The sequence below is a fragment of the Pseudonaja textilis genome, chromosome 3 (genome assembly GCF_049901715.1).
Source record: "Pseudonaja textilis isolate UNSWEBS1 chromosome 3, rPseTex1.2, whole genome shotgun sequence".
In the NCBI taxonomy this organism is placed as follows: domain Eukaryota; kingdom Metazoa; phylum Chordata; class Lepidosauria; order Squamata; family Elapidae; genus Pseudonaja; species Pseudonaja textilis.
In genome coordinates this window covers 30,044,477-30,070,473 of record NC_141992.1, presented here as the reverse complement: position 1 = coordinate 30,070,473, position 25,997 = coordinate 30,044,477, and the positions used below count along the sequence as shown (strand labels likewise).

General features: G+C 37.5%; 1 protein-coding gene across 15 annotated transcripts in view; it reads right to left on the bottom strand.

Annotated features, from left to right (window-relative positions):
* Positions 1 to 25,997, bottom strand: part of EPB41L1 (erythrocyte membrane protein band 4.1 like 1) — a 197,053-nt gene that overhangs the window by 35,779 nt on the left and 135,277 nt on the right. For all 15 annotated transcript variants that reach the window (XM_087929097.1, XM_087929098.1, XM_087929109.1 and 12 more), the window contains 7 exons: positions 17,688 to 17,852; positions 7,320 to 7,424; positions 7,180 to 7,222; positions 5,504 to 5,579; positions 4,207 to 4,425; positions 3,936 to 4,023; positions 1,420 to 1,572 (listed from right to left, as the gene is read on the bottom strand). In XM_087929097.1, coding sequence (XP_087785223.1) covers positions 1,420 to 1,572; positions 3,936 to 4,023; positions 4,207 to 4,425; positions 5,504 to 5,579; positions 7,180 to 7,222; positions 7,320 to 7,424; positions 17,688 to 17,852 — 849 coding nt within the window. The remainder of the gene's footprint in view (positions 1 to 1,419; positions 1,573 to 3,935; positions 4,024 to 4,206; positions 4,426 to 5,503; positions 5,580 to 7,179; positions 7,223 to 7,319; positions 7,425 to 17,687; positions 17,853 to 25,997) is intronic.

Below are 25,997 nucleotides of genomic sequence, written 5' to 3'. Positions count from 1 at the left end.
AACTGGGCAAATTTGCTGTCAAAACAGGGGTAGAGGCTGCAGTACCCAGCAAACAATGGAATCAAGGAGACTGACAGTGGTAGGTACAGACAGTGGATACAGGGAAAAAGTAAAATGATCAATAAAGTAGTCTAGTTTTCCCAGAGTAGACAAATAAAATGAAGACAAGAGCTCTCAGGTCCTTATTTTCCTTTAAAGGAGTGGGAGAAACAAGCCTTCACAATTATAATGGCCCAAGACGGTACAAAGGTAGCTTCACAAATGAAAGGTGGCTTCTTTTAAGTCCCCAAAGGACAACAGGCTGATCAGTTTCTCTCTTTAGGATTCTTGTTCCTCCCTACAACTCTTTCGGTTCTTTTGCTTCCTAGGGAATGGAGTTTTGAACATGACAAGCTTTATAAATAATTATATAACTGACCTAATTTCTTGCAAACTACTGACAAATGTTTCTCCAATGGGAATATCAATCTCAAGGAAGACCCACTGGCTATTCCCACCACTACAAAAGCCATTATTTGCTAGGCATTCAGTCTTTCTGGCAGCCACCATGGAAATAGTTGTAGAGGCACAGAGCAAGCCCAGCAACTGAATGAGAAGAACAGTTCTACTGCAGGCCAATCAGAGTCTGGGGGTAGGTGCTGCTTCCAGATGAATCGTAATGTTTGCTGGAGAAGGAACAGGAAGGTGTTACTATGCTTTCTAGTAGAAATTCTCATGTCCATATAATCACCTTAATCAGGCTTTAGCTTGCATTAGTAGCAGGCTGTTATTGAGATAGAGGCTTCCTTGGAAGGATTTACCCTCTAAAAAGTGAGCATCTCAGCACCAGGGCAAGGATAGTGTGTAGATGAGCTTTCTGAAGTACAGACATCCTCATATGGTTTTAGTCTACATATGATCACTTGTTACTACTTTTTTGAGGTTAATTACTCAATATAACGTAAATCACAAAAGTGGCAGGCACTGTTCCAAACACAACTGACACAAGAATCTTTTCTTCATAATGATAATCTTCACAATGAATTCAAAAGGAAGGGAAGAAAGAAAGCTCCTTAATCTCTACCAGGAAAGTAAATATTACAAAAAGAAAAAGAATTCAGAGCAACTTTTATAGAATTTTTCCGTCCTATGTTTGGAATAAATTAAGAGGGAAAAAAATCCTTTAAAATCCTTTAGATTAATTTTTCATTCTATACTATGCTTAAAAAAAACCAGAGGCATATGCAATGACACCCAAAACAAATACTTCCTATTGAGCCAATTTGAAATCTGCTGACACATGATTTTAAAAAAATCATTCAAATGATCTACATTATTTTTATTTCTTATTTAATGGAAAAATGCTAAATATGTCCTCTCTATCCTTTATACTCTCTCTTTTTAAAAATCTTTCTTCTTTTTCTTTGTGAAAATGCTTACCTCACCAGGTCGAATTTTGATGTAGAAGTTACTTCTTTTGTATGAAATCTTGAGGATCTTGGGCCAGGCAAAACGGTTTATTCTCAGCCTGTCCCTATATATGAGAAGGCCATTGGCACAAACACCCAGCATGATGTCAATGCCTTCTGAATCCTGGGCAAAAAAAGGAAAACATTAATACATAGAAATCTGCCAGTACAAAATCTGTTCCGGACTAGCAGGCTCGAAACCTGCAAACCTGATTGGCCCGCTGATAGCCGATCATGATTGGTCGCCATAGACTGATGCGATTGGCCAGTAAACGGGCTGCCACGATTGGCCCTGCCAAGAGCGGCAAACTCAAATCGCCTTCATTGGCTGCCTAGCCGCAGCCAGCCCTATATAAGGGGCTGCTGCGGCTGGGATTAGTTGCTCAGATCTGAAGTCACTAATAAAGAGCTGTTGTTGCTATCTGAGTCTTGCCTCCGTTCTTGAACCATCCTCCCAGATCTAACAAAATCTTTTTAAACAGACAAGAAACCAAGGTTAATACATCTAAGGGGCAAGGACCCTTAAATACCAAGACATTTCCCACTTAAATACTAAGTAGGCCGCTGTTTACCCCCACACCTGTTAGGATTATCATGTATTTAAAAACTAGAGGAAGAAAATACTAGCTGATCCTTTAAAAGTTTAAGAGCTACGGATTGTACCAAGACCTCCTGGAAAAAAAAAAAAAACAGGGATACCTCAGGTAGGAAATATGTTTCCCTGGAATAGGGCATTAAATTGATTGACATACATTTTTTTTATAATTTCCAGTGCTTGCAGCTTCATGTGGCTACTTCTATTCATTTCCAGACATAGTTGCACAGTTCCATTAACTCCAATACTCCACTAAAGCAGGTTTCCCACCATGGTTTTTTTCCCCCCAAGTGTGTATAAATCTCAAACCATCCACGAAGGAACAAGGAAAGGACATATAGGTTCTAAAACCTTGTCTTTTATTAATATTAAAAACAATTTTCTTGTGCTAGGAAAAGCAAGAGCTCATGACACAAGTCCATCAATCATTGCTGCTCCTCATCTATAGTACTTGAGGTATTCTGGCTTGTATCCTAATTCTATACATAGAATTCAGTGAATTGGGCAAAGACTATTAAAACTGGTGCAGAATGTAAGCAGACATGCATTCATAATTGTGGATCAGGGATGGAACACTTTCTCTTTTAGCAGTTTTTCCATTTCTTTTAACTTAATAGAGAAGGGGTGTCAAACTGGATTTCTTCAAGGGCCAGATCAACATTGTCGTTCTCCTCTGCAGGCTGGCAGCGGGGGGGCAGGGGACAGGGTGGGAGTTCGGGGGAGGGTGGCACGGATGCTTCTGCAGCACCCTGCCAGCCAAAATGGAGCCTGTGCCTTGTTTTTGCCTTCCATGGCTCCTGCAGCACTCTGCCAGCTGAAAACAAGAGCATGTGGCCTGTTTTGGGGCCATTTTCAGCCCATTTTTGGCCTGTTTTGGACCTGTTTTTTGGCCCATTTTTCAGCCCCTTTTCAGCCAGCAGAATGCTGCAGAAGGCCATGGAGGGTTAAAACAAGGTGTGTGGGGGGCACACGTGGCCTGTTTTAGCTGCCAGAGGTACTGCGGGCTGGTCCCTTGATATTTCCAGGCCAGCCCTGCAGATTGGATTTAAGTACCCCATGGGCCGGATCCAGCCTGTGGGCCTTGAGTTTGATACCCCTTTGATAATAACATTTTGCCTTGAGTTTGACACCCCTGTGATAATAACATTTTGATAAACATTTGTGCTCCAACTTTTAACTCTTCTGCTACTTGTGCTACCTGTCCATTAAAGAATAAAAGTCATCCAACAATCATTGTGCTAAAATAACAGTGTGGAGGACAGGCTTTATATTTTTTCAATAATTATATATGCTGTCAGTCATTAATGGGAAATGGCTTCAAAATTAACTTCTTTGTTGTGGAGCAAAAAGTAAGGGAATAATGCAGTAACTAATACAGAAAGAAAAGGGGAAAATCTAAGGAACAGAGAGGATAGGAAGTATAAAATATGCAAAAAATAAATGAATAGATTTCATAATGGGACTTTTTCAAATAAAGGATAACATGTTTCTAGATTTCTCTTTAAATCTTTCATTAAACAAAATTCCACTTTTCAGTCCATTCTTACTGAAAATATTCCACAGCATAGTTGCAAAATACCATCTTTTTAAAACTCAACTGAATTTAAATTTAAATTTCTAAATTTTTGTCTCTAGATATCAAAATAGCTATTTCTATGATAGCAACTATATAATTTAATTTTAAATGAACTAATGTCTTCTGCAGAATTTGTCAGAAGACAAAGTAATATTTTATGTTTAAGCATAGTATCTCAAATGAAAGAACACATAAGTTTAAGTGAGTGCCACATAGTTTAAGCAAGTCTTTAAAAAGGAGTAACTATTGCCTCAGAATAATCCAGGATTTCTCTCACTTAAATGCCCTCAAAACTCTACCTTTTTACTAAGAATACCTTAGCATGATGCAAGTCAACTCCATACATTGAAAGTTTCTTGGCATTCTCCAGGAAGTGAATCTCTGCCTCGCCAGGTGTCATACCCCTTTAGAAGAAAAATAAGACAGAAATGGAAGTAATAAAAAAAAGAAAATTACACACTTTGATGAGCAAAGGCTGACATTTGTATAAAAGGCTTTTTTATGATGAATATAGGAAAATATAGGTTATACAAATCTTTTCAAAAACTTGTTTGCTCTTGATATTAGCAGTAGTATTAGTTATTCACCGGTAAGTCTTATGTAGCTCCATTATACGCTCTTCCAATTCTCTGGTCTGATTTGGAGCAAAACGTAGTTCACCAACATAATTGCCAACATGTTCTTCAGTATCATAATCCCCCAGTTCAGCTTGTACAGCATAGGAGCCTAACAGTGCATGTGTTACAAAAGAACACGGTAGACGTCCACTGATAATATCTGCTCGAAGTTGCAGACACAAGTAATACCTAAGGAGAGGAAGAGGTCAGAAAGTTGAAATGTCCATAAGAAAAGCAAACAGCTAAGGGATGATCATGTATCCAGACAAGCCTGTTTAATTAGTAATCCACCATTAATTACAGCATGTCCATTTTACACAATAGTCTTCTGGGGAATCTGATAAACTCAGCAATTGCAATTCTAAATTTTAGTAACTTAAATTTGGGGATCTCTTGAAATGAGGGATAGTCAACAAAGCTCACCAGAAACTTGATGAACATCCAGTTTAATTAATCTCATGTGACTAAAAAACTGTACCATTTAAGTAAGGCCACAATATTTGGGTGATGGACTATTATTGTAACCTTAAACAAGGAAATACAGGGAATTAATGCTACAATGAAGGCTTTTTGCAAAACAAGTTACCTCCATTTGGCAGTCAAATAGGAAACAGCACCAAGGTATCCGACCCAAACTTTCCCTCCCCTTCAATGCCAAGAATGCAAATGATTATCAGGACAAGGAGCATAGTGGCTCCTATGGTTAGAATGCTGGGCTGATGATCGGCAGGCTTGTGTTTGAGACCCAGTTGCTGCCACAGGACAGGCTGAGTTCCTATCACTCGTTTCAGCTCTTCCTGACCCAGCACTTTGAATGCGGGAGACCACATAGATGGGTACTACTTAGGAGGGATATGAAAGGAACCCCCCAATGGGGTATCCCCCAGGCAACAATGTTGTCATTGGCTAGTCATTTCAACCTGGAAGTGCTTCAGTGCTCCCAACATGACTGGAGTAATATTATTAATTATTTATTATATATATTTTTTGCTTCTGGAAGAATGTTCCTTCTTTCCAATGGCCAATATTTGCAATAGGAATAACAGCCTGGGAAATTGTCATGCTATTTTATTTAGTTCTTGGAATACTTCTGAGTAAATAATGAGATACAGGAACATTTTACTGAACACAAATTGGCATGGAAGTTGTGTATTTCCAGCCTTTGAGATTTATTCCACACAGATAAAATAAACTATGACTTCATTAACTATTTTCTTTTTAAGAGAGTTGTGTAAGAATTGGCCAAGACAGATGCATTTTTACTTACCTTGTGATGTCCTCTGTGAGTTGGGCTGGATCTGGTGGATAAAATTTGACTGTGAAGGCAAAATTCCAGGGGCCACCTAAATAAGTGACAGAGAAAAAGAGAAGGAAAGAGAAAAATATTAGGGCATACGTTTAGGTGATGCATCTTTGATTGACTCTCTCACACATAGTTTTTATTTCTTTTTTTTAGTTGCCTCACATTCCCCTTTACTCTAAATCTCTAAGGGAACTATAAAGGACTTTAACAAGACACACTGCGCAGAATTACTGGAGATCCCTGCTTCCCTGGATCTTAATGGCTGAGGCAAACAGCAGGTGTACTTGCCTTTTAAGGTTTGCAATAGGCAAAAGAGTCTTTGCTGTGCAGAGAGACAGTCACTTTGGTGTTGCCATGGAAACAAGCTCAAATTCTCAAGAGAGCTTGCTGTTGGGGAAAGACCTCTAGCAACATCTCTTCAAGACACTGCATCATGAACCTATCCCGTAGCCAGTTATTTTAGAAGAAAAAGTCACTAAGAAGTATTTCACCAGCTCTTAAAATCTAAGATACAAACCTGAAACCCTCTTGCTCAAAGGTAACCCTCTTGCTCACACGTATCATTATTTGCTTTACCTTTGTGAAGCAAAACTGTGCTTCATAAAGTTTGTGTGACACAGCTGAGTCTCATGGATATTATTTTATGGAGTTGGTAGGAAAGAAACCCTGCCAATAGATTAGACAGAATAACTTTGGGGTCTTTTCCGTCTCTGACCATTACAAATGGAATCGCTAGGATTCAGAATGGTACCCATCTAGAATGGATACATCCTTCCCCTCTGATAAATTGAAAAAAGGGGATGGGACTGACAAGAATTCTGTGCTTTTTTTTAATGAGGTTGCTCTCAATCATCTCTGGGAAAATGATCTCTAAATGCAAAGAGAGCAGGGCTAGAAACTGAAAGCCAGAGACTCAAAGCTTCTCTCCTCAGGCAGAATAAATCTAGTTTTGTCAGTTATTCCAAATCTACCTGCCAGAAAATCGGTAATGGAGATTCATGTGAAATACATACAGAGGCCCAGAAACACCACATTCATTTGAATAGCCTATAGTAGTATATTTCAACAGCCAGTAAAATCATTGTAGTTCTGTACAGTATAGAGCATTTCAAATGAATGTTAATAATTTACACAGTGATCTTATTATGCAATGTGCTTTATATTAAGTTCTTGACTATATACTTTTGAATGATGGCTTCCAGATTGAGAAGCCCTAAATATTCATGCTTTGAACTATTCATTGAGAATCTGTTTCTTTATTTCTTTAGAACAAATTCTTTGTTTGTATGGGCACAAAGAAGGCAGCAAAAATTAAGAGCTATGTGAATTGCATTAACTTCTTTCCAAAGCTTATATAGCAACAGATGCAAAACAACCACCACCATCCCCTTTGACTGATCACGCAGTGAAGAACAGTAATACTTTCTAACAATACTTTGTTAGACTTTACAGAGCTTCACAGAACCAGAGAAAGTCTTATAAGGCCCACTATTTCCTTCCAAACTTTTAGTTAATATAAGATCTCTAGGAGCAGCTATGCTTACAAAGTAAGTTTTATTATATTAAGTTCTTGACTATATATTTTGAATGATGGCTTCCAGATTGAGAAGTCTTAAATATCCATGCTTTGAACTACTCACTGCGAATCTGTTTCTTTATTTCTTTAGAAGGATCCAGCCAATTCTGAAAAAGTATGAGAACACATTAAGAGGAAATCCTACATAACCACAACATCTGAAACAGACAAACCACAAACTTTATTTGAACCAGCCCAGCATACCTTCTGACTATCTGAATCGCAGAACGTGAGTCCAAAATAATCCTTCTCCAACAGGTTAAGGTGCTCACAGACCAGGTCAAAGAGTACTTGACCCCGACCATGTTTCTGTATGGACACAAACAAGGCAGCAAAAATTAAGAGCTATGTGAATTGCATTAAAATCCTTTCCAAAGTTTATATAGCAACAGATGCAAAACAGCTGCCCTTTGACTGATCACGCAGTGAAGAACAGAACCAGAGTTGCACAGAACCAGAGAAAGTCTTATAAGGCCCACTATTTCCATCCAAATTTTTAGTTAATATAAAATTTCTAGGAGTAGCTATGCTTACAAAACAAGGTTTATTAAAATGTTGCATACACATGTACAAACTTGAACATTTTTAACTTTGAAATGAATTGTTTAAAAATCCATCAGGCCTGATCCTATTTAGTTTCCAAGGTCGTATCCAAGCAAGCTCAGCCAACCCTGCCTTGTCTCAGGTAGCACTTCTACAAGAATTAACTGGAAAATTCCAAAGATGTGGGTTAAATTAAGAACAAGAAAGCAGTAATGAAAAGCTACTTCAATAACACTGCCAAAAACCTCTAAGAATCAAGTTCAACTCAAGTGCATCTTTGCCTTGTTACAGAGATACATATTCTTTATCTGACATTGATCAAAATATAGACATGTAATTCCAAGATTATTTTCCTGTAACTGTCCCACTTGGAAGTCAAATTGACATACTCTGAGGATAGTAACACCATGACCCAAAGTTTGAACTACTAATATGATTCTATGTCACAACATGTCAGCATGTAGGGTCTGAGAATGAAAACTAATGGCTACATCATCAAGAACCAAAAGCAATTAACACTTCACAAAAACACTTCCATTATATAAAGAACCTTCTTATTAACCTGTGCAAAAAAAGGTACTGAATCTGTTTAGGCATTTAACATGAATCTTTTTTTTTCTTTTTAAATTAAAAGGAGATTTAGGAGATCAAATGACTGTGAACAAGACAGTCAAACTGGTAACAAATAATTATGTTTTCTAAGTTGCCTCTTCCCATGAAGTTTGCTATGCTGCCTCATCATTGGTGTCGATTGTTCTTGAGAGGGATGAGAGGAGAACACCAAGAATTTATGCCAAAAGTATGTACTTCCAGCAGGATCATCTAAGGCAGGGGTGTCCAACCTTTCACCTTCCCTGGGCCACATTAGAAGATGAAAATTTGGTTTGGGCCGCACATAAAATAAAATAACAGTAACAATACCCGATCATCCCAAAAAACCATAGAAAACATAGTTAACATATTAAATTTATTTGGAAATGAAGTTAGTGAGATGTTTTTATTATTTATTATTAATTATTTATTAAAAATTATTTATTTGTTATCATGGTTTTTTATCACAGTTTTTTTATCACAGTTTATTTTCCGGCCAAATTTTGCGGAGGGGGGGGGGGAGAAAGCAGCGGCAGCGGTGGGGGTGGTGGGGGCAGAAGTGGCGGCGGTGCCGGCGGCGCCAACAGCAAGAGGTGGTGCTCTGACGGCGCCCACCTTTTCTCTTGCTGCTTGGCCTGGCGCTCGCCTCGCCCTGCCTCGTGCCTGCCTCTCCTCCTCCTTCTCGCTGGCTCTGGCACGATGGTTGGGGTGGGCACTGGGCCGCATTACGAGGCAACCTGGGCCGCATGCGGCCCGTGGGCCGCGGGTTGGACAAGCCTGATCTAAGGCATAAAGGTCATCCTAGTTGTCCTGCTGAAGGAAGCAGACAATTATATTGGGCAGCAAAGATATAAGAAGTTGCTGAAGGAGGAGGAAGATCACTTTACAGCAGTGACAACAGCAGAAGAATCATTTCAAACTGCAGTGCAATGGTAAATTATACCTGCATTTTATCAAAAAAATATATGCATGTATAGAGGGCATTCAACATGTGACAGAGTAAGAGTAAAGCTTCTTTTGAATTCCTAATGATGTTTATGATATGGCTAAATATGCCAATATTAGTTTCTGATGTGGCTCTGCAGGAACTAAAATCTGAAGCTGCAGGGGAAAATGGAACTATATTTAGACTAAATTAATGGCAAAAGGTATAACAAAACAACTATAGAACTGATAATGAAGGCACTGAAGTAAATTAAAGGAATCATCCCTCAAGAAATACACTGTATACTAATACTTAGTAAGGTAGCAATGAAAGTCTTGGAAAAGATATAGTTTAGAAGCCACAGATGTCTATATCTACAAGATCAGGACTGTTCCAGCAATGGTTTTCCCTGTGACAGTGTATGGAATTGAAAGATAGGTGGACTATTGACACTTTTGATTAAGGTCATTTTTGAACTTTGATGCTGGGGAAAACTCCAAGTATCATAGGTAGCCAATAAAACAAATAAATGGATCATAGACCAAATCAATCCAGTTTTCTCATCTGAGGCATAAATGACCTAATTCAAATTATGACATTTGGGAGACATTAGGAAGAGATTTAGTACTCGTGAGAAATCTATAATGCTGGGGGAAAAATAGAAGGCAAGAGAAGAGAATGACCAGCAGAAATTGAATTAATCTAACAGAAATAATAATCCATCTTGGTAGGCATCCTTATTTGGTAAATCTTTTATTTAAAAAAATTAATTAAAAAAACTTATTTGGTAAATCTTGGTAAAGTAAGAATAGCAAAGCTAAGCAGACCTCAGCAAGTGTTCATCAATGGGTAAATAACAACCAGTTTTCAGAAAATGGTAATTAATGTTATGCCTTCTTTCAGGCTCACATCTCTGGCTTTGAAGGTCTTTTAACAATCTATTCCAGGCCATCCCTCCACCCACTTCTTTTGCTTAAAGGGAACTTTCATCTCTATAACATTCAGTTCCTCTGCAATAAGTCAAGCCTCTCAGAATCTCGCTGTTCAAGATGTCAGCTAAAGAGCCTGACTGCAGAAGCACTGAGATCAAAGGCCCAGCGAGGCTCAGATCCTTTTAACTTTCCTCCCAGTCCCTTAATGTTTTGTTCTTTATTTAGTTATTTGTACAAATTGTACAAAAGCAACTTCCAATCCATATTCAACAGATGCCAATAACTTTTTTAAAAAAGCATGGCACCCAAAGATAGGGAGGTGTTTATAACACTGAACTCCGAAAATCCTATTTAAACAAAGATACGCCTATATCTTTACTTATCAAAAGGCTCTGTTGTATGTCCTTATTTAGTACAAGATAGGCAATACAATATCATTGGGGAAGATTCTGGATATTTGATAAGACAGAATCATCTGAACGTATACAGGTATCAATTTGGGGGTTGAACCAATATAATGAGCATTAACATGGCATGATAACAGTATTCCAGTATTTGAGGGGCCAAATTATTTTCCAATGCACCAGAGAGCAGGACAAGACACAATGGATGGAAACTAATCAAACAGAGAAGAAACTTAGAATTAAGAAGAAACTTCCTAATAGTGAGGACAATTAACCAGTTGAACAGCTTGCCTTCAAAATTTGTGGCCGCTCCATCACTGGATGCTTTTAAGAAGAGATTGGACAATCACTTATCCAAACTGGCACAGGTCCATGATGGCAAACCTATGGCACGCATGCCGGAAGTGGCAGAGACACTTCTGCCGGCATGCAAGAGGTCACCCGGAAAAGCCCCACTGTGCATGCATGCATGCCCCCCGCCAGCCAGCTGATTGTTGGGTATCTACCGTGCATGCGTGGGGGGAGTCATGTGCGTGGGAGACATGTGTGCATGCGCAGAGGAATGGGACATGCGGGGGCTTGCGTACGCATGCACTGAAACCTGCAGTGTAAGGGGGGTCACGCACACATGCGCAGAAACACATAGTGAATACACAGGGGGCAGGGGGAGTCATGTGTACATTGCATCATGGGTGCGCGTGCGCACTTTTGTCACGCAACATGGAAAAGATTCGCCATCATGGGTATAGGTTCTCCTGCTTGAACAGGGAGTGGACCTCCAAGGTCCCTTCCAGCTCATTGTATTCTATTCTAACATCATCTTTTCATATATAACTTTTTATTAAAGTTTAAACATTCAAATATAAAAAAATAATGCGAACTAAGAAAAATTAAAAAGTTAAAAAATGGAAAAGTGCTGATAAAAAAGGGGAGAGAAAAATAGAAAAGGGATATATAAAAATGACTTCTCCCTTCATCAACACAAGTACAAATGATTCCTAACTAAAGGGAAATCTCTTCTTTCCATATTCCATCTCTTATCTATAAACATCATAAAGCCTCATAATTCAATCTTAATCAGCAAAAGTCTGTTAAAAGCTACTAGAAGTAACAATGCATTTTTATCTTAATCAAAGAAATCAGCTTCACAATCCTTTACTTTTAACACAGTAACTTATTACTTTCTCTAAAAATAGAACAAAAAATTTCTTCTTCCCTCATCTTATAAACAAATCTTTAAAGCCTCATTATTCAAGAAAAATCCTGAGCTATCAGAAGCAAGGAATTTATTAAAAATCTTAATCTTTAATCCCTTCAAAATACTGACTCATAAATTAATTTCTTTTCATTTTCTCTTTGCCTCATCTTAGAAACTCTTTTCCACGTTTAACATATACTAGAAATAATAATACATATATTTAACAGAAAATCTCATATTTTACCTACATATAAATATTTAAAGCTGATCATTTTGGTCAGCAAAAGCCCATTAAGAGCTAGCCTTCCTTCCTTCCTTCCTTCCTTTTTCTTTCTTTCTTTTTCTTTCTTTCTATGCATGAATGATCAACTAAATCAACATCTGTTGCTATTTGTTTGTTTATTATTACATTTATTTGCCACTCGTCTCACCACGAGAAGATTCTGGGCAGCTTACACTAACTTTATATTCCTTCTTTTTGCTTTTAAAAATCTTGATGTTTATTTCTTTAAAACATTGTCCCAAAGCCAATTTCTTTTCATTCCCACTTTCTTTTTTCAGGAATTCCTTCTTAAATATAGCACATCTCTTTTCTCAGTCCAAGGTTATCCAAGTTGGTCTTCTCATTCATTATTTGTATGTCCCTTTGAATTATTAAAAAATCAGTTGGCTCATTTCTATGTCCTATGAAACATCTTTTTCCATATCATACTTTTATCATGTCATTTTTAAATCCATGTCTGATTCTCAGTTGTATCTTCTATCTCTTCTTTTAAACTCACTTCATGGTAGCAGGCAAGAAAAGTTTCTGAGTTCATTGTTGCCAAATACCCTTGAATTTGTCTAAAGTTAAAATACTTTTCTGTATTGGTAGGTTTTTTTCTCCTAATTATAATTTTTAGCTCTTTCTTGCTGCCTCTAGTGTCCAGCCTTCAAAGTCTCTCTTATCATACTTTCCTCAAACCACATTTTTCAACCAGGGAATTTCTCCATACTTAGATTCAAAACTGCACATATTTTTAATAGGTTTTTAAACAGTCCACAAAAAGAATTCTAATAATTAGTTTCAAAATCTTATTCCAATATCTGGCCTCTTCTTCTATTTAAAACTTTCCAAAATTAAGATTCTAATCACCCCTTTGCTGTTTATTTCTGAGTAAAAAAACGGTTAAGTTCTTAAATTTGTATGAAATCTTTTTCACTATGAATTGAAAGAGAATCACCTGGTTTGATGAAACGTTTTGTTCTGGAGGTTCTTAATTTCTAAAAGGCAGTTAACAGGCCATTTCTAAAAGTGATTAGGAAGGGAAGTGGGGAAACCCAATATCCATTTGCAAACCACAGCTTGGCCAAAGCTGACTTTCCCTAGCTCCCAGAGCTATAAAGTCCACCAGAGACTATTGTTTTATAATTCCCTCATGGGGAGAATCTTTATGGATCACTTGTGGCTGATCCCCTTTATCCGGAGAGGACTTTTTGAGGCTCTGATCCATTTTCTGGCTCCTCATTCTGACAGTCATTGACTTTACAAAAAATGTAGCTTCTTCAATTTGTAATTGTTGTCCCAGAAGTCAAATATTGGCAAGATCTAAAACTCAAAAAAAATGCCTGTAAAATTCAAATTTACCATGTTTAGGCAACCCAACTCTTTCATTGGCAGATCGTAATGGAGATTTTATATCTTCTGTTTTTGCAAAAAGAAACGGGCTGTCTTTTGAAACAAGACAGTGATTCCATACATTACATGAGAAATCATTAAAACTAACAACAGTAGAACTAGAAATAAAAACTATTTCTCATTCCTTTTTTTTCTAATTTGGTTTGTCAGTTGCTTACAGGATAATAGTTATAAGTAAAAACATAGTTATGAATACATGGATACATATAAGAAAAATAAAAGAAACAATAGGAAAAGGGACGGTAGGCACGTTGGTATGCACGCCCCCTACAGACCTCTTAGGAAAGAGGTGAGGCCAATAGCAGAAAGTCTAAGGTTACAGTTTTTGGGGTTTGGGGAAGAAACCACAGAGTCAGGTAGAGTATTACAGACATTGATCACTCTGTTCCTTCAAACCTATCAACTGAAAAAGCTTATTCAACTGCTTGAAGGTCTCTGTTTATGGGCCTTCCACACAGTAAATTGCAATAGGGAACAGTTTCACATGGCAGCTGCCACTATGAGATTAAGCAGTTTCTTTCACCCCCACATAGACACTGCGTTCTACAAGTATAGAAAAACAGGCTAACCTACAATTCCAGATATAATGTATACATGCTGATGTCCACAATCCCGGTTGGTTTTTTCCTATCATTTGTTCTTTCTTTCTTTCTTTCTTTCTTTCTTTCTTTCTTTCTTTCTTTCTTTCTTTCTTTCTTTCTTTCTTTCTTTCTTTCTTTTTCTTTCTTTCAATGGGGAACATGCAATATTTCTACTTCCATATGTCCTGTACTAAATTAAGCACCAAGGAAGGCTCCTAAAAGAATGCCTTGTTAGCACTGTCTAATATGGAAGAATGTGCACAAATGTCAAAATTAATCATCCTGATTTAAGGAACACAGAGAAGATGGCAGCTTTGGTAGTAGCATGAGGAATGAAATCAGACAGATTCCCTTACTTAAGAGACTGAACCTTGTAGAATAGGGTAACTTGAGATCATGCCTTCCAATGGTGTTGCACAACTTAGAACATAAACTATCCTAACCCTTTTTTCTGGTCCGTTGTGCCAATTCTACCTTTCCTTCTCTCTACTCTTTCTTACTGAACATCTTATGGCATGTGTTATGTGTTATGGCATTCTACATGTGTCTCTGAAAGGCATCCTTCCAGAGTGTCTCAATAGCTGCATTTCTGAACAAGGTCATTAATTAATACATTTATCAAAACCTGATAATTTCACTGAAGGGAAATTCTGGCAGTATATTCTGTATTTAGACTTGATGCACACTAGAAAGTACTTAATTGAAAAAAGCCATTTCTGGATTTTTCAGCAACAAAAGGTGGCAATATCAACATTTGTACATAGTTAATGTCACAATCTGCAAAAGAAGAAACTCAGTGACATGTTTCTGTAATTTCAAGCATCTATCCATCTTCTCTCACGCAGAAACATTTCCATTGGGCTTCTACTTCCATGCTACGTAAACCTCCAGTCTGAAGCAATTGAACTCTTGCAATGTCATGGTTTGATATCTCAACAGCATTATTAAATAGACATCTAGAGCAACTGGGAATTAGGCAGTATATACATGTAAGAAATTAATAGATAGTATAATTTATTTTTGCTTTACCTGTTTATAGATTTACTAAGCAAACAAAACCATAGAATCTTTTGGAGATGTACTGATTCAAAGACTTCCAATTCTGCTATTATAAGCAGCTGTCATGCCCTTGTTGGAGTCCAATCTGAGGGGGAGATTGAGCAGCTGACAGGGAGTGGGAGTGTGGATCCAGTGACTGTGGAAGAAACGGGGGAAGGGCACAGTCCAGTTGGGCATTTAGAGGAAGACCCAGGGCCATCCCCTCTTCATCCTAGGGCACACAGGGAAGAATGGAGAAGGGAGCAAAGTGGCTTACAGGAGAGGAAAGGGCCTTGATCCCCTTCATGGGCTGCAGCTGGGAAGACTGTTTAAAAGGGCAAACTGTGCATGGCAAAGTTGCTGGAAGCAAAGCGTGCATTATCTTTGTTAAGGCTTATCTGGATTTAGGCGTCCTCCCAACTATGGGTGCTGGATTATCTTTTGGAATTCTGCAATTTATCATCCTGGCCTGTCATGTTAATTACTTCAGCGTGGTTTGTGTTGGTTTTTTATTTCTAATTATCTTTACTTTGGGTTCAGACTGCATTTCTTCCCTTTGTAGACTTTTTTTGGAAGAGTTTGATCTCCAGCCGAGGATAACTGGACATTGGGGGCCAAGTTGGAGGCATTAAAGGGAATTTATCTACTTTGGTGACTTTGTTATTTTTGTGCCACGCCCCGGGTCATCACAGCAACTTCTAACACAATGTATATCAGATTTTATCATCTCATGTATTAGTTCAGCCTTTCCTATTCATAGCACATTCCAGATGCATGGACTTTAAACTCAAGAATTTTTAAGCCACTAGTCACACTAACTGGGGAGTTCTAGAAGTGCATACAAGATACCCTTGTTGAGAAAGGTTGTACAAGAACTCATTGCAAAATATGGAGCCTGAAAGTTTCCCTCTTCCTTCCTAATCCAGGTTCATCTGAAAAATTGCAACAAGAAAAGTCTCCAGCTGCTGACAACCTTCAGATATGAGCTGTGCAATTCTTGTACATATTTATTTTATACTGCTCTTCAAGAATTACTGAGAGAATCAGGTAATCTTAATCTATATCCACAGAAAGCAATCTTTTTCAGAATTTCTTTATTCAAGATTTATTGAAAAAGAATAATGTGATGTTCCAGAAATATCAGCAGCTGGACAGAAGAGATTGCTCTTTTAACTGGTAACAGAAGAATGTCCAGCAGATTAGAATCTAACTTCTCTCTGGCTCTAAACATACCATCACATTTCTTTTGAACTGTCTGGATTTTTCCACTTTTTATAGTCTTGCCAATGATGAGAAATAAAAACAAAACACAGAAGAAAAAAACTAAACAAAAATGTTCCTGTTAAAAAAAGTATGTGTGCATTTCAGAGCTAAATCTGAATATCATTTTACAATTTGAGCATAATAGTCACAACTCAACATACAAGTAACTTCCCTAATAGGAAAATTTATCTGTGACTTCAAATAAGTTGTAATGCCATCAATAGCTATATGTAATCATTCAGGAAGGGTCTTGGCCAAATCACCATGGCCAACTCAATACAGCCAAGTCACCACAGCCAACTCATCGCAGGACAATTTGCCATGGGACAATTCAACGCTGTATTAATCATTTCATTCAGATACTTTATTATTGCTGATCACATTTTCATCAAAATTATTGCAACTCATGTATTTCTGGATTGATTTTATTTTATTATTATTATTATTAGCCATAGTTCCATTGAAATTAATTTAATTTTTGTATTTGTCCTGCAGTGAGTTGTCCCACAGCAAGTTGGCCATGATGAGTTGGCTGCAGTGAGCTGGCTATGGTGAGTTATTTCATTCCATTCAGGAAACTGCAGTGAGGATTGGAAGTATCTCCTAAAAATAGGAATAAAACTGCTTCCCACTGTTGTAGACCCTGTGGAGTCTGGACAATCAATATGCATGTTCTCCCTCCTATCCTTTCCCTGCATTACAGACTGTGACCTATCCATTTTTAAAAGAAGTGAGAAAAGACTTTCCAATGTATGACATATTCTTTCCTGCAGCGGAGGGTAAGTATCAAGAATTTTCAACTATTTGCCCCTTTTTTCTTCATCATCTAAGAAATACATATTGCCTATTCACCATATAGGAAACAATGGTTCTAACATCTATGGAAATATGAACCACTACCTGATGAACTTTTACTTTGTAGAAAAGTGGATTTATCTATAGATAATGAAGGGCTAATCATGCCAACCAAGCTTTGTAAATTTTTATAAATATTAAAATATTATTCACTTGATAATATTCAATCTTCTTGACTGAATGCTGCAAATACTGTTCCTTTTCTTTAGGAATCTCTTTAAAAATAATACAAGCACACACACTTATTGCCTACAATTCATTCTTTCAAACTATACAAATAGCAGATTGCCTTAAAAAAATGTATGAGTCACTCACACCTGCTTTCCATGTGCATCCATAGATAGAGTTAAGCATGCAGAGTTAAGCATGCAAGAGCCTTGGGCAAAGTTGAAAGTATTATCTGTTTTAATACACTGATCTATGACTATTTTTAAAAAATATTCTTGACTTTAGCAGGTATGCTTTCCATAGAGCTACTCCGTTTTTATATCGTATTTAGTGGGAAAACCAAATAAATATATGGGTGGAAATAAAAAAGTCAAGTGGTACAGCCCTTGTGCTCACCTCCACTTCACACTCATACTCTGAGGCGTCCAGGAGAGTCACTCTGCAGATGGCACTCTTGAACTTTTTTGTGATTTTCTGAGGAGATTTTTGGGCCTTGCTGGGGGTAGTCTTCTCAGATAACCCATCTGCTTCACTGTAGTCTTTTTCATCCATGTCCACAGCCTAAAAAATAAAGGTAGAATCAAAGAATATAAGTGGTGTAAAGCAACAAGGTAACTATCTAGTGTAATTCCCTGTTCAGCGCAAGAATCAGCTACTACAGCATCACAGTGTAAGACATGCATTTGTATGCATCGCTCCTTTACGACACTCCTGGTTTTGCTCATTCATTCTATTCACTAAACTAGGTTGACATTTTATTTGAAAAACTTTCTCAATAGCTATCCAATTGCCATTACTTGGAAGATAGAGTCTAGACCACAGTCTCTTTATAATACACTGAAGATACACTAGGATCATAGTTTTTAGGGTTTGTCCATATAATGAAATGTATGTTGTGCTTTCTTCTGTTCTCTAACTTTACAGTAGAACTACCAGAAACTGATGCCAATTACATTGACTGAATTATATTCACTTATAAAATGACTCCATTATATATGAAAGATTTGTCAGAAGATAAAGTTCCAACCAGTTGGTAGGAAAAAGTACATGACTGAAGACCTGACATGAAGTACAAGTCTTATTTGAGATCACCACTGTGTTGAGTTTCTATAGCATGCTATTGGCTCTTCTGACCAGGACTTTTGATGCATTTACATTTCATTCATTCTTATTTTTCATTCAGATCATAATGCTTTATGAAGAAGAGTACCATGTTTTGCTGGGGAAACAAAAAATTGCCTCAAAACTTTTTAGTCAGTGGTATAGGCAGTCTGTCATGCCCCTGGTGGAGATTGACTCTGAGGGAGAGGAGGAACAGCCAACAGGGAGTGGAAGTGTAGCTCCGGAGGTTGTGGAGGAGGCTGGGAAAGGGCAGAGGCCAGCTGAGCAGTCAGAGGAGGACCCAGGCTCATCCCCTCTCCATCCTAGGGCACGCAGGGAGGAGAGGATAAGGGAGAGATGTGGTCTTCTTGGAAGGAGAGGGCCTTGATCCTCTGCATGGGCTGACAACTAAATAAGAGGACGGACTTGCTTACGGGCAAACGCTGGAAACAAAGTGTGGAAATATCTCTAGTTTATGGTTCCTCTCTGAGTTTGGCGTCCTTCCCAGTGTGTGTTCTGCTTCTGTGGATGTCCTCCAGCCCTTATCTTGCCTGGTTTGTGTTGCTTTTTTCCTCCTTCTTGTAACTGTTTGTGTGGGAGGTTTTTGTCTTTCATCAAGGATATTCAAAGCTTGGAAGCAAAGTGAAGGAATAAAAGGGGCTTCACCTGTTTTCTGTGACTGTGTTTATTTTGGATCCCACCTTGGGTCATCACACAATCTTCATCTTGTAACCATTCATTTAGTGACTGCTTGAAATTATAACAGCACTGAAAAATGGGAAATGGTTTTCATATTTACGATTGCTGCAGCATCCCCATGGTCATGTGATCAAAATTTGGGCACTGGCAACTGGCATATATTAATAACATGTGATCACAATTTGTAACCTTCCCAGCTGGCTTCCAGCAAGCAAAGTTAAAGGGGAAACCCAGGTTCACCTAATGAACATGTGATTCACTTAACAACAGCAGTGATTCACTTAACTGGGCCAAAAAAAGTTGTAAAATGAGTTACAAATTTGGGGCTCAATTGCGGTCGTAAGTCAAGAACTACCTGTATATTTATTCAGAACATTTCTATCAAGCAGGATTGGGCTTGATTAGTACCTGGGCTGGAAGATTACCAGGAAATGCGAAAAACTGAAAAACATTTTCTATATGAACATGATGGGGGAGGGGTATATGCACTTATACACAAAACTGTATTAGGCTTGCTTTATGTGTATAGATTATGCCATCCAGCTTTGTGTAGCACAATTCATTCTTGCCCTCCTAATGTATTCAGTGCTGCAACTTTAATTTTGACTAATTTTAGTTCTACGCTACCGATCAACTGAATTTTATTCTGAAACATATTATAGGGGAAAATAAAAGGGGAAAAATGAGCAATTATCTCTCGAATGAAAATCCAATAACTCCTAAAAGCAGATTTGTTAAGATTTGTCAAGCACAAGACCATTGCAAAATGCTGACAGGCTGGTGCTATGAAGTGATTTATGGAAAATAGAAAGTTTTGCTTTTAGTCTATTATACCCTGAACCTAGCTAGCATCATATTTAACCAATGCATGGGCTTTTAATATAAAAACAGTAGATGCATACCGTATGATAGTGGCCTGTGAAAAGCATTTATATTTCAGGACTTATCTATATTCTGTAGCTAGAAAGTGGGCTCATTAAAAGAGTCAACTGTTAAGTTTGCTGATCCAAAGATGGACGCTAACTTGGGTTTCGCTAAAAGTATAAAAAACTTGTCATGTGATCTACTCCCTCACCTAGAGGTGCATGCTAAACAAGGTTCTCTCTCCCAAGAAGTCTTGGATACAAAGCACACAAGTTTTAACTGTTACCTACAGCGGCATCAGATTACCTTACAAATTTTAAACAACCAAATGAATAAAGGGAAGTGGAGATATAGAAATGCGGCTATTCTTTCCTCTAGCCAGCTTCTTTGCTGTGAAAGGCAGCTGGTAGATTTGCAGAGGGTGGAATGGCTTCCCTCCAGAGGGCCTTTTAAATGTATTTTGTTGACTTTTAAACAATCCAATTCCTTCCTCAGTGAATTTGGAATTTTTCCTACTCGTGTGTTTACTAAGGAGGGTATTAGTCCTTTAATAACTCATATTGGCAAGAAGAGCACTGCTTTCTGCAAGCCTAATTGCAATGTTAACTCTAAGGATGTTATCTCTCCCGCACCCTTGAGAAGTGGCAACTTGAAAAATCAACCTCCGATCCGGAAGCGTACTGAGATACTGGAGTCAAGTCTGATTAATTCTTTTTGTACTTTGCCACAGCTAGAACAAGCGGGCATCATTAAAAGATTGACCTAAAGGATCTCTTAGAAGTCACACATAAAGCTGCAAAACTTCCCATAGAATTTGCTATCCGGGTTGCAGATGTTATTAATGCTCTTTCTGAGAATTTTGATGAAATTCCTCTTCATATAGATGCTGCAAATAATAACTCTGTAAAAGAGGTGTACAGGCAAGAAGAAAGGAGTGGTTGCTCAATTACTGTGGAACAACAAATAGAACAACTAATAGAAGATGACCTTGGACTAGGTGTTGAACTGCGTCATAAGGAGGTTCCCACCTGCTTGTTGCTACTCCCTTTGGTCTCGGACACTATCTCACTGGGCCAACCTACAATGATATCTTTGCAACAGGTTGTTGGCCCTCAGAAGCATTTGGAGTCTGTTTACCAATTTGGCAGTAGTGAAGGCAAACACCTAACAAACCAGTGTGTATTTTTGACTCTGAGGGAATCTTGGATAATATTACTCCTGTGGAATGACTGGAAAATGTTAGTATCAGGAGTCCTGGTTTGAGCTTCTTCAGCAACAGACCGAAACCTCGTCTCTGCGAGGCTTCGATCCATGCTTGCCTCTGGAACGCCCCAAGCCGGCTGGCTTCGGGGCTAAGCCACACCGTAGAGGTGGTGAAGAGGGGGGAGACTGCCTGCAGGGTTGACGAGAGCTGCATCTCTCCTCCCCAGCTGGACATTACTCCCTTTCCTGAAGGCTGTTGCAGCGGTGGTCAGAAATGGCCACCACAAAGAAGAACTCAACTGGAAAAGAATGTGCAGGAGGAAGATAAGAGGAGAAAGTTTTGGTTGACTGGGTCAAACAGCAAAAGCAACAAATAAGGTACCCTGGAATTGAAACTATTAAAAAACAATAACATTGTTCCCTAAGAAGATTTTTAAGCTGCGAAGGAGAGAGAATAGGGAAAGATTTGTTTTTTTTTCTCCTTTTCCTATACTGGCAGCTAAGAGACTTAAGTAAGAAATTGGAAAAAAATCCACTTTGACATCAATAGGCATTTAATGCTGAAAATAAAAAGTCAAAGGGATAATAAAGATTTCTGGATAATTAAAAGCTTTTGAAAATAGGAAAGGAGAGAGGAAGAATAAAAGGGCAGGATCTGGAATGGAGGAGACTGCTTGGAATTAAAAAAGAACTTATAGCACAATCTCAACAAGATTTCCAAAAGATACATTGTAACTGAAATATCGCAACAAAAACCCCAGGAAGAGAAAGTCGAAAAAGAAATAAGAAGATATAACTCAGGACTATCTGGATTACTTGATGATTTCTGGATTCTTAGTTATTGTTTTGAATGACTAAAATCAATCGGGTGGTTGTTTAAAACTTTTTTAAATGGCTCCACTTTTAGAAGAACTGAAAATGGAACTTACAAAGTACAAAGAAGATGCACAAGAAGGGAGAGGTTCTTTTGGCTTCGTATTTCAGTTTTTAGAAATGGAGATTTGGAATTATGAGAAACAACAAGAAACGCCTGCAGAACAAGAAGATTGTGACAAAGAAGAAGACATCTTTAATGAACAAGTAATCTTAGATGGGGGGAAAAAAGGAAAGGGGGGGGGGGAAGAGAATGGAAAGTTTAAGATTGGGAAAAACAACTCCCCCCCAAAATAGTGAAAAATAAGTATAAAATCAGAAAGCAACAGAAGAGGGAAATGCAGAAGAGACAATTAGAAATAGAGAAGGGGATAAAAGGGGGAGGGAGAAGATGAGAGGGAAGAAAGAAAGGAAAAGAAGTCATAAAGGACAGAAACAAAATACAGAGAAACAGGGCCTATTTAGAGATAATGGGTGAAAATGTAATGGAAAAAGGGATTCTGCAAAGGTACATAAGATAGTATGGTTATATTAGAAACAGAAATAATTTTAGAAAATATGAAACAATGCATGATTAAAATGTCTGATAAAATAGCTATCATAATTCAGTGGAATGCTTGTCAATAAATAAATCTAATAAAAGGTATATTTAATGATTTATAAAACATATGTGAAGAGAAATAAGGCAAAAATTAATTATGGAGATTATATGTGTTTTTAAGGAAGTATGATATTTAATTGAAAAGAAGTGTTAAAGATGTTAAGATTTTAATTATTATTAATGATAGAACTGAACTGGAATGGAATGAGGGTTTATAATTACATATATTTACAATCTTTTTTTTTAAAGAATATAGTGTGTATTATAAGAATGTACCAAGCAGAATTTGATTGGAAGTTATGTATTATGTATTATATTGAAGGTCATAACCTTAAGGTATATATTGAATTTTAAATAAGAGTTGAATTGATGTAATTAAAAGATATAAAGGTGTCATACTCCAATTAGTAACTACAGGAGAAAACTTGTTTAATGAGAAAAGATAATATGAAATTGAAACAGAACAGAGAAAAGTATAAATATAATGATTTGAATTGAGATAAGATAATCAAATTAAAATCGAGAAAATCAAAAGAGGGGGAAAAAACTATATAGAAAATGTAAAATAGTATAAAATATGGAATAGAATACAAAAAGGAGCATGAAATTGAGTTTTGTGTCTGTATAAAGAAGTTCAACCTGGGACCATGCTTTTTTCAAAAATGATGTTTTACTTGTATTTTGTATGTGTGAAAACCCAAATAAAACTTTATTTAAAAAAAGAAAAAGAAAATGTTAGTGTCCCTCTCAATGCTCACATTAATTCCCTCCCTATAATGACAAATGACAAGCAAGTAGATTATTTTCACCTATTGTCCTGGAATATTGCTGGCTGGAAAGCAAGAGCCATGGATGGTGACTTGGAGGATTTCCTAATAAACTTTGATCTTATAGCCCTTCAGGAGACCTGGCTGGCCACGGATGAAGAACAGATCCATCTGCCTGGCTTTGATTTGTGGTCTATTCCTGCAGTTAAATCTAAGACTAAAGGAAGGGCCTCTGGAGGATTGTCAATTTTAGCCAAAGCAGAGTTGGGCTGGCAAGCCCAGAAGCTCAGTTTTGGTGATGTTTCTGCTTCTCATTTAATTGCCAAGTTCTTCTATGGATTGATATTGCTGAATATATATATCCCTCCTCGCTCCTCCCCTTATTACACACCTAATATCTGGGCAAATTTGGAAGAGACAGTTATAAAATTAAATGTCCAACATCCTAATGTTACTATAGTTTTGGCAGTTTTGGCATTTTTTTAATGCCAGGGTAGGGGCATCTTTACATAACTTTGTTTATTCTGGTGTTATTCCTGTGGGTTATTTACTATCTATTCCCCCCTGGCATTCCAGTGATTACAAAAGAAATATTGCAGGTACACAATTGGTTTCTATGACTTATAACTGTAATCTTTATATTATAGGAGGTAAGGACTGTGGTTTTATATATCCTTTTACTTATCACTCAAGTAATTCCAGTAGCGTTCTAGATTATATATGTGTTTCAAGAGATAAGCTTGAGAGGTTCGCAGATATACAAGTCCACGTGAGGGAAGGTAGTGATCACCAACCAATTTCAGTTTTATTTCAAGGCAGTTCAGATATACGGAGAAACTCATCTTGTGGCAAAAGGTTTTTCGCAAACCTGGAAGTGAGACAGGATAGAAAACTCAAATGGGCCAAAGTTGATACTGTGGCATTATGTATTTTTTTTGGATTCTGTACAACCTCAGATCTGGAGAAGCTTAATTTCTCATTCATCTTCAGGCTCAGATAATATTATGGCCCATTATGACTATCTATGTCATTCATTGAAGAAATTTCTTACTGTCAAACTTCCAATAAGAAACCGCCAACAAGTTGGAGTTAGCTGGTTTGATTCTGACTGTTCGCATAGTAGAAAATATTTGAAAGCTGCAATGCGTAGGGTTCAGCCATGTCCCACCTCAAAAAAACTATAGCAACATGTTGAAAATTAGGTGTGATTATAAGAAATTGATAGCATCAAAGAAGGCTTCCTTTAGAACTAAATCATGGTCAGACTTGGAAATTTGGGCAAAAGGGTCAAATTCAGCTTTCTTTTGGAATGTGTCTCAGGTATATTGAAGGAATGTAAATTTTACTTTGATATCCCCATTTCTGCTTCAACCTGGGAGAATTTTTATTCTAATCTTCTTTTTAAACCCAATCAGGATTCCATGCATACCCAAAGCAATGATTTATTAACTTTAGAAAATCTCCCTATCTGGCCCCCTGTTTCTATTTCAGAAATTAAATCCATTATTTGATCATTAAAAGCTAATAAGGCAGCTGGTGAAGATTTTTTGCCCCCGGAATTATTTAAGACTTATATGTACTGGTGGGCGCCTTTGTTAGCAGGGCTATTTACTTTTATAAACAATACTGGCCACATACCTGTGGGTTGAGAAGTGGCCATTATTGTTCCCTTACATAAAAAAGGAGACAGAGGCAATCCAAATAATTACAGACCAATAAGCCTAACTGGAATTGTTGCTAAAATGTATGCAAAGCATTTGTTGGGCAAAATTGAAATCTGGGTTATGGAGAATAATCTTTGGGCGGAGGAACAAGCAGGCTTTAGACCAGAGTGATCTACCATAGATAATTGTTTCACATTATATCATTTGGTAACAAGGTATTTAAAAATTATTCACTGCATTTATTGATCTAAGTGCGGCTTTTGATTCGTTAAACAGAAATATCTTGTGGAGGAAACTGGCGGACCTGAACATGGAGCTCAGATTCCTTTTTCTGGTTAGGGCCCTTTACTGAAACACCCATGTGAAAATTAATACTGGCGTAAATAGAGCCCTGTTTAAGAGCATACCTACCAATATTGGCGTAAGACAAGCTGCATTTTAGCCCCAATGCTTTTCAATCTCTATGTCAATGATTTACCAGGATTCCTGCATGCAGTAGATTTGCATATGCCAAAGATTCTTGATAAATTTATTAGTACCCTTTTATACGCCGATGACATGGTAATAATGGCTCATTCACAAATAGGCCTGAGGAGACTGTTGCATAAGCTGAATACCTATTGTACTTTGAATTTCTTAAATATTAATAAAAGCAAATCCAAAGTGTTGGTTTTCAGCACAAAAAGTAGGAAATATAATTGGCAGATTAATGGGGAGTCAATCAAACAAGTAAATTCTTACACCTACTTAGGAGTGGTCTTTACTAATACAGGATTTTTGTTTAACCAATTTAAAAGTAGTGCATTAAGAGCTGAGATAAGCACCAAAAGATTATATAAATTATTTAACCATAATTACCCAGGCACTTTGACCCCTATGTTGAAAGTATTTAGGGCAAAAATAGTTCCAATGCTGACATATGGTGCAGAACTGT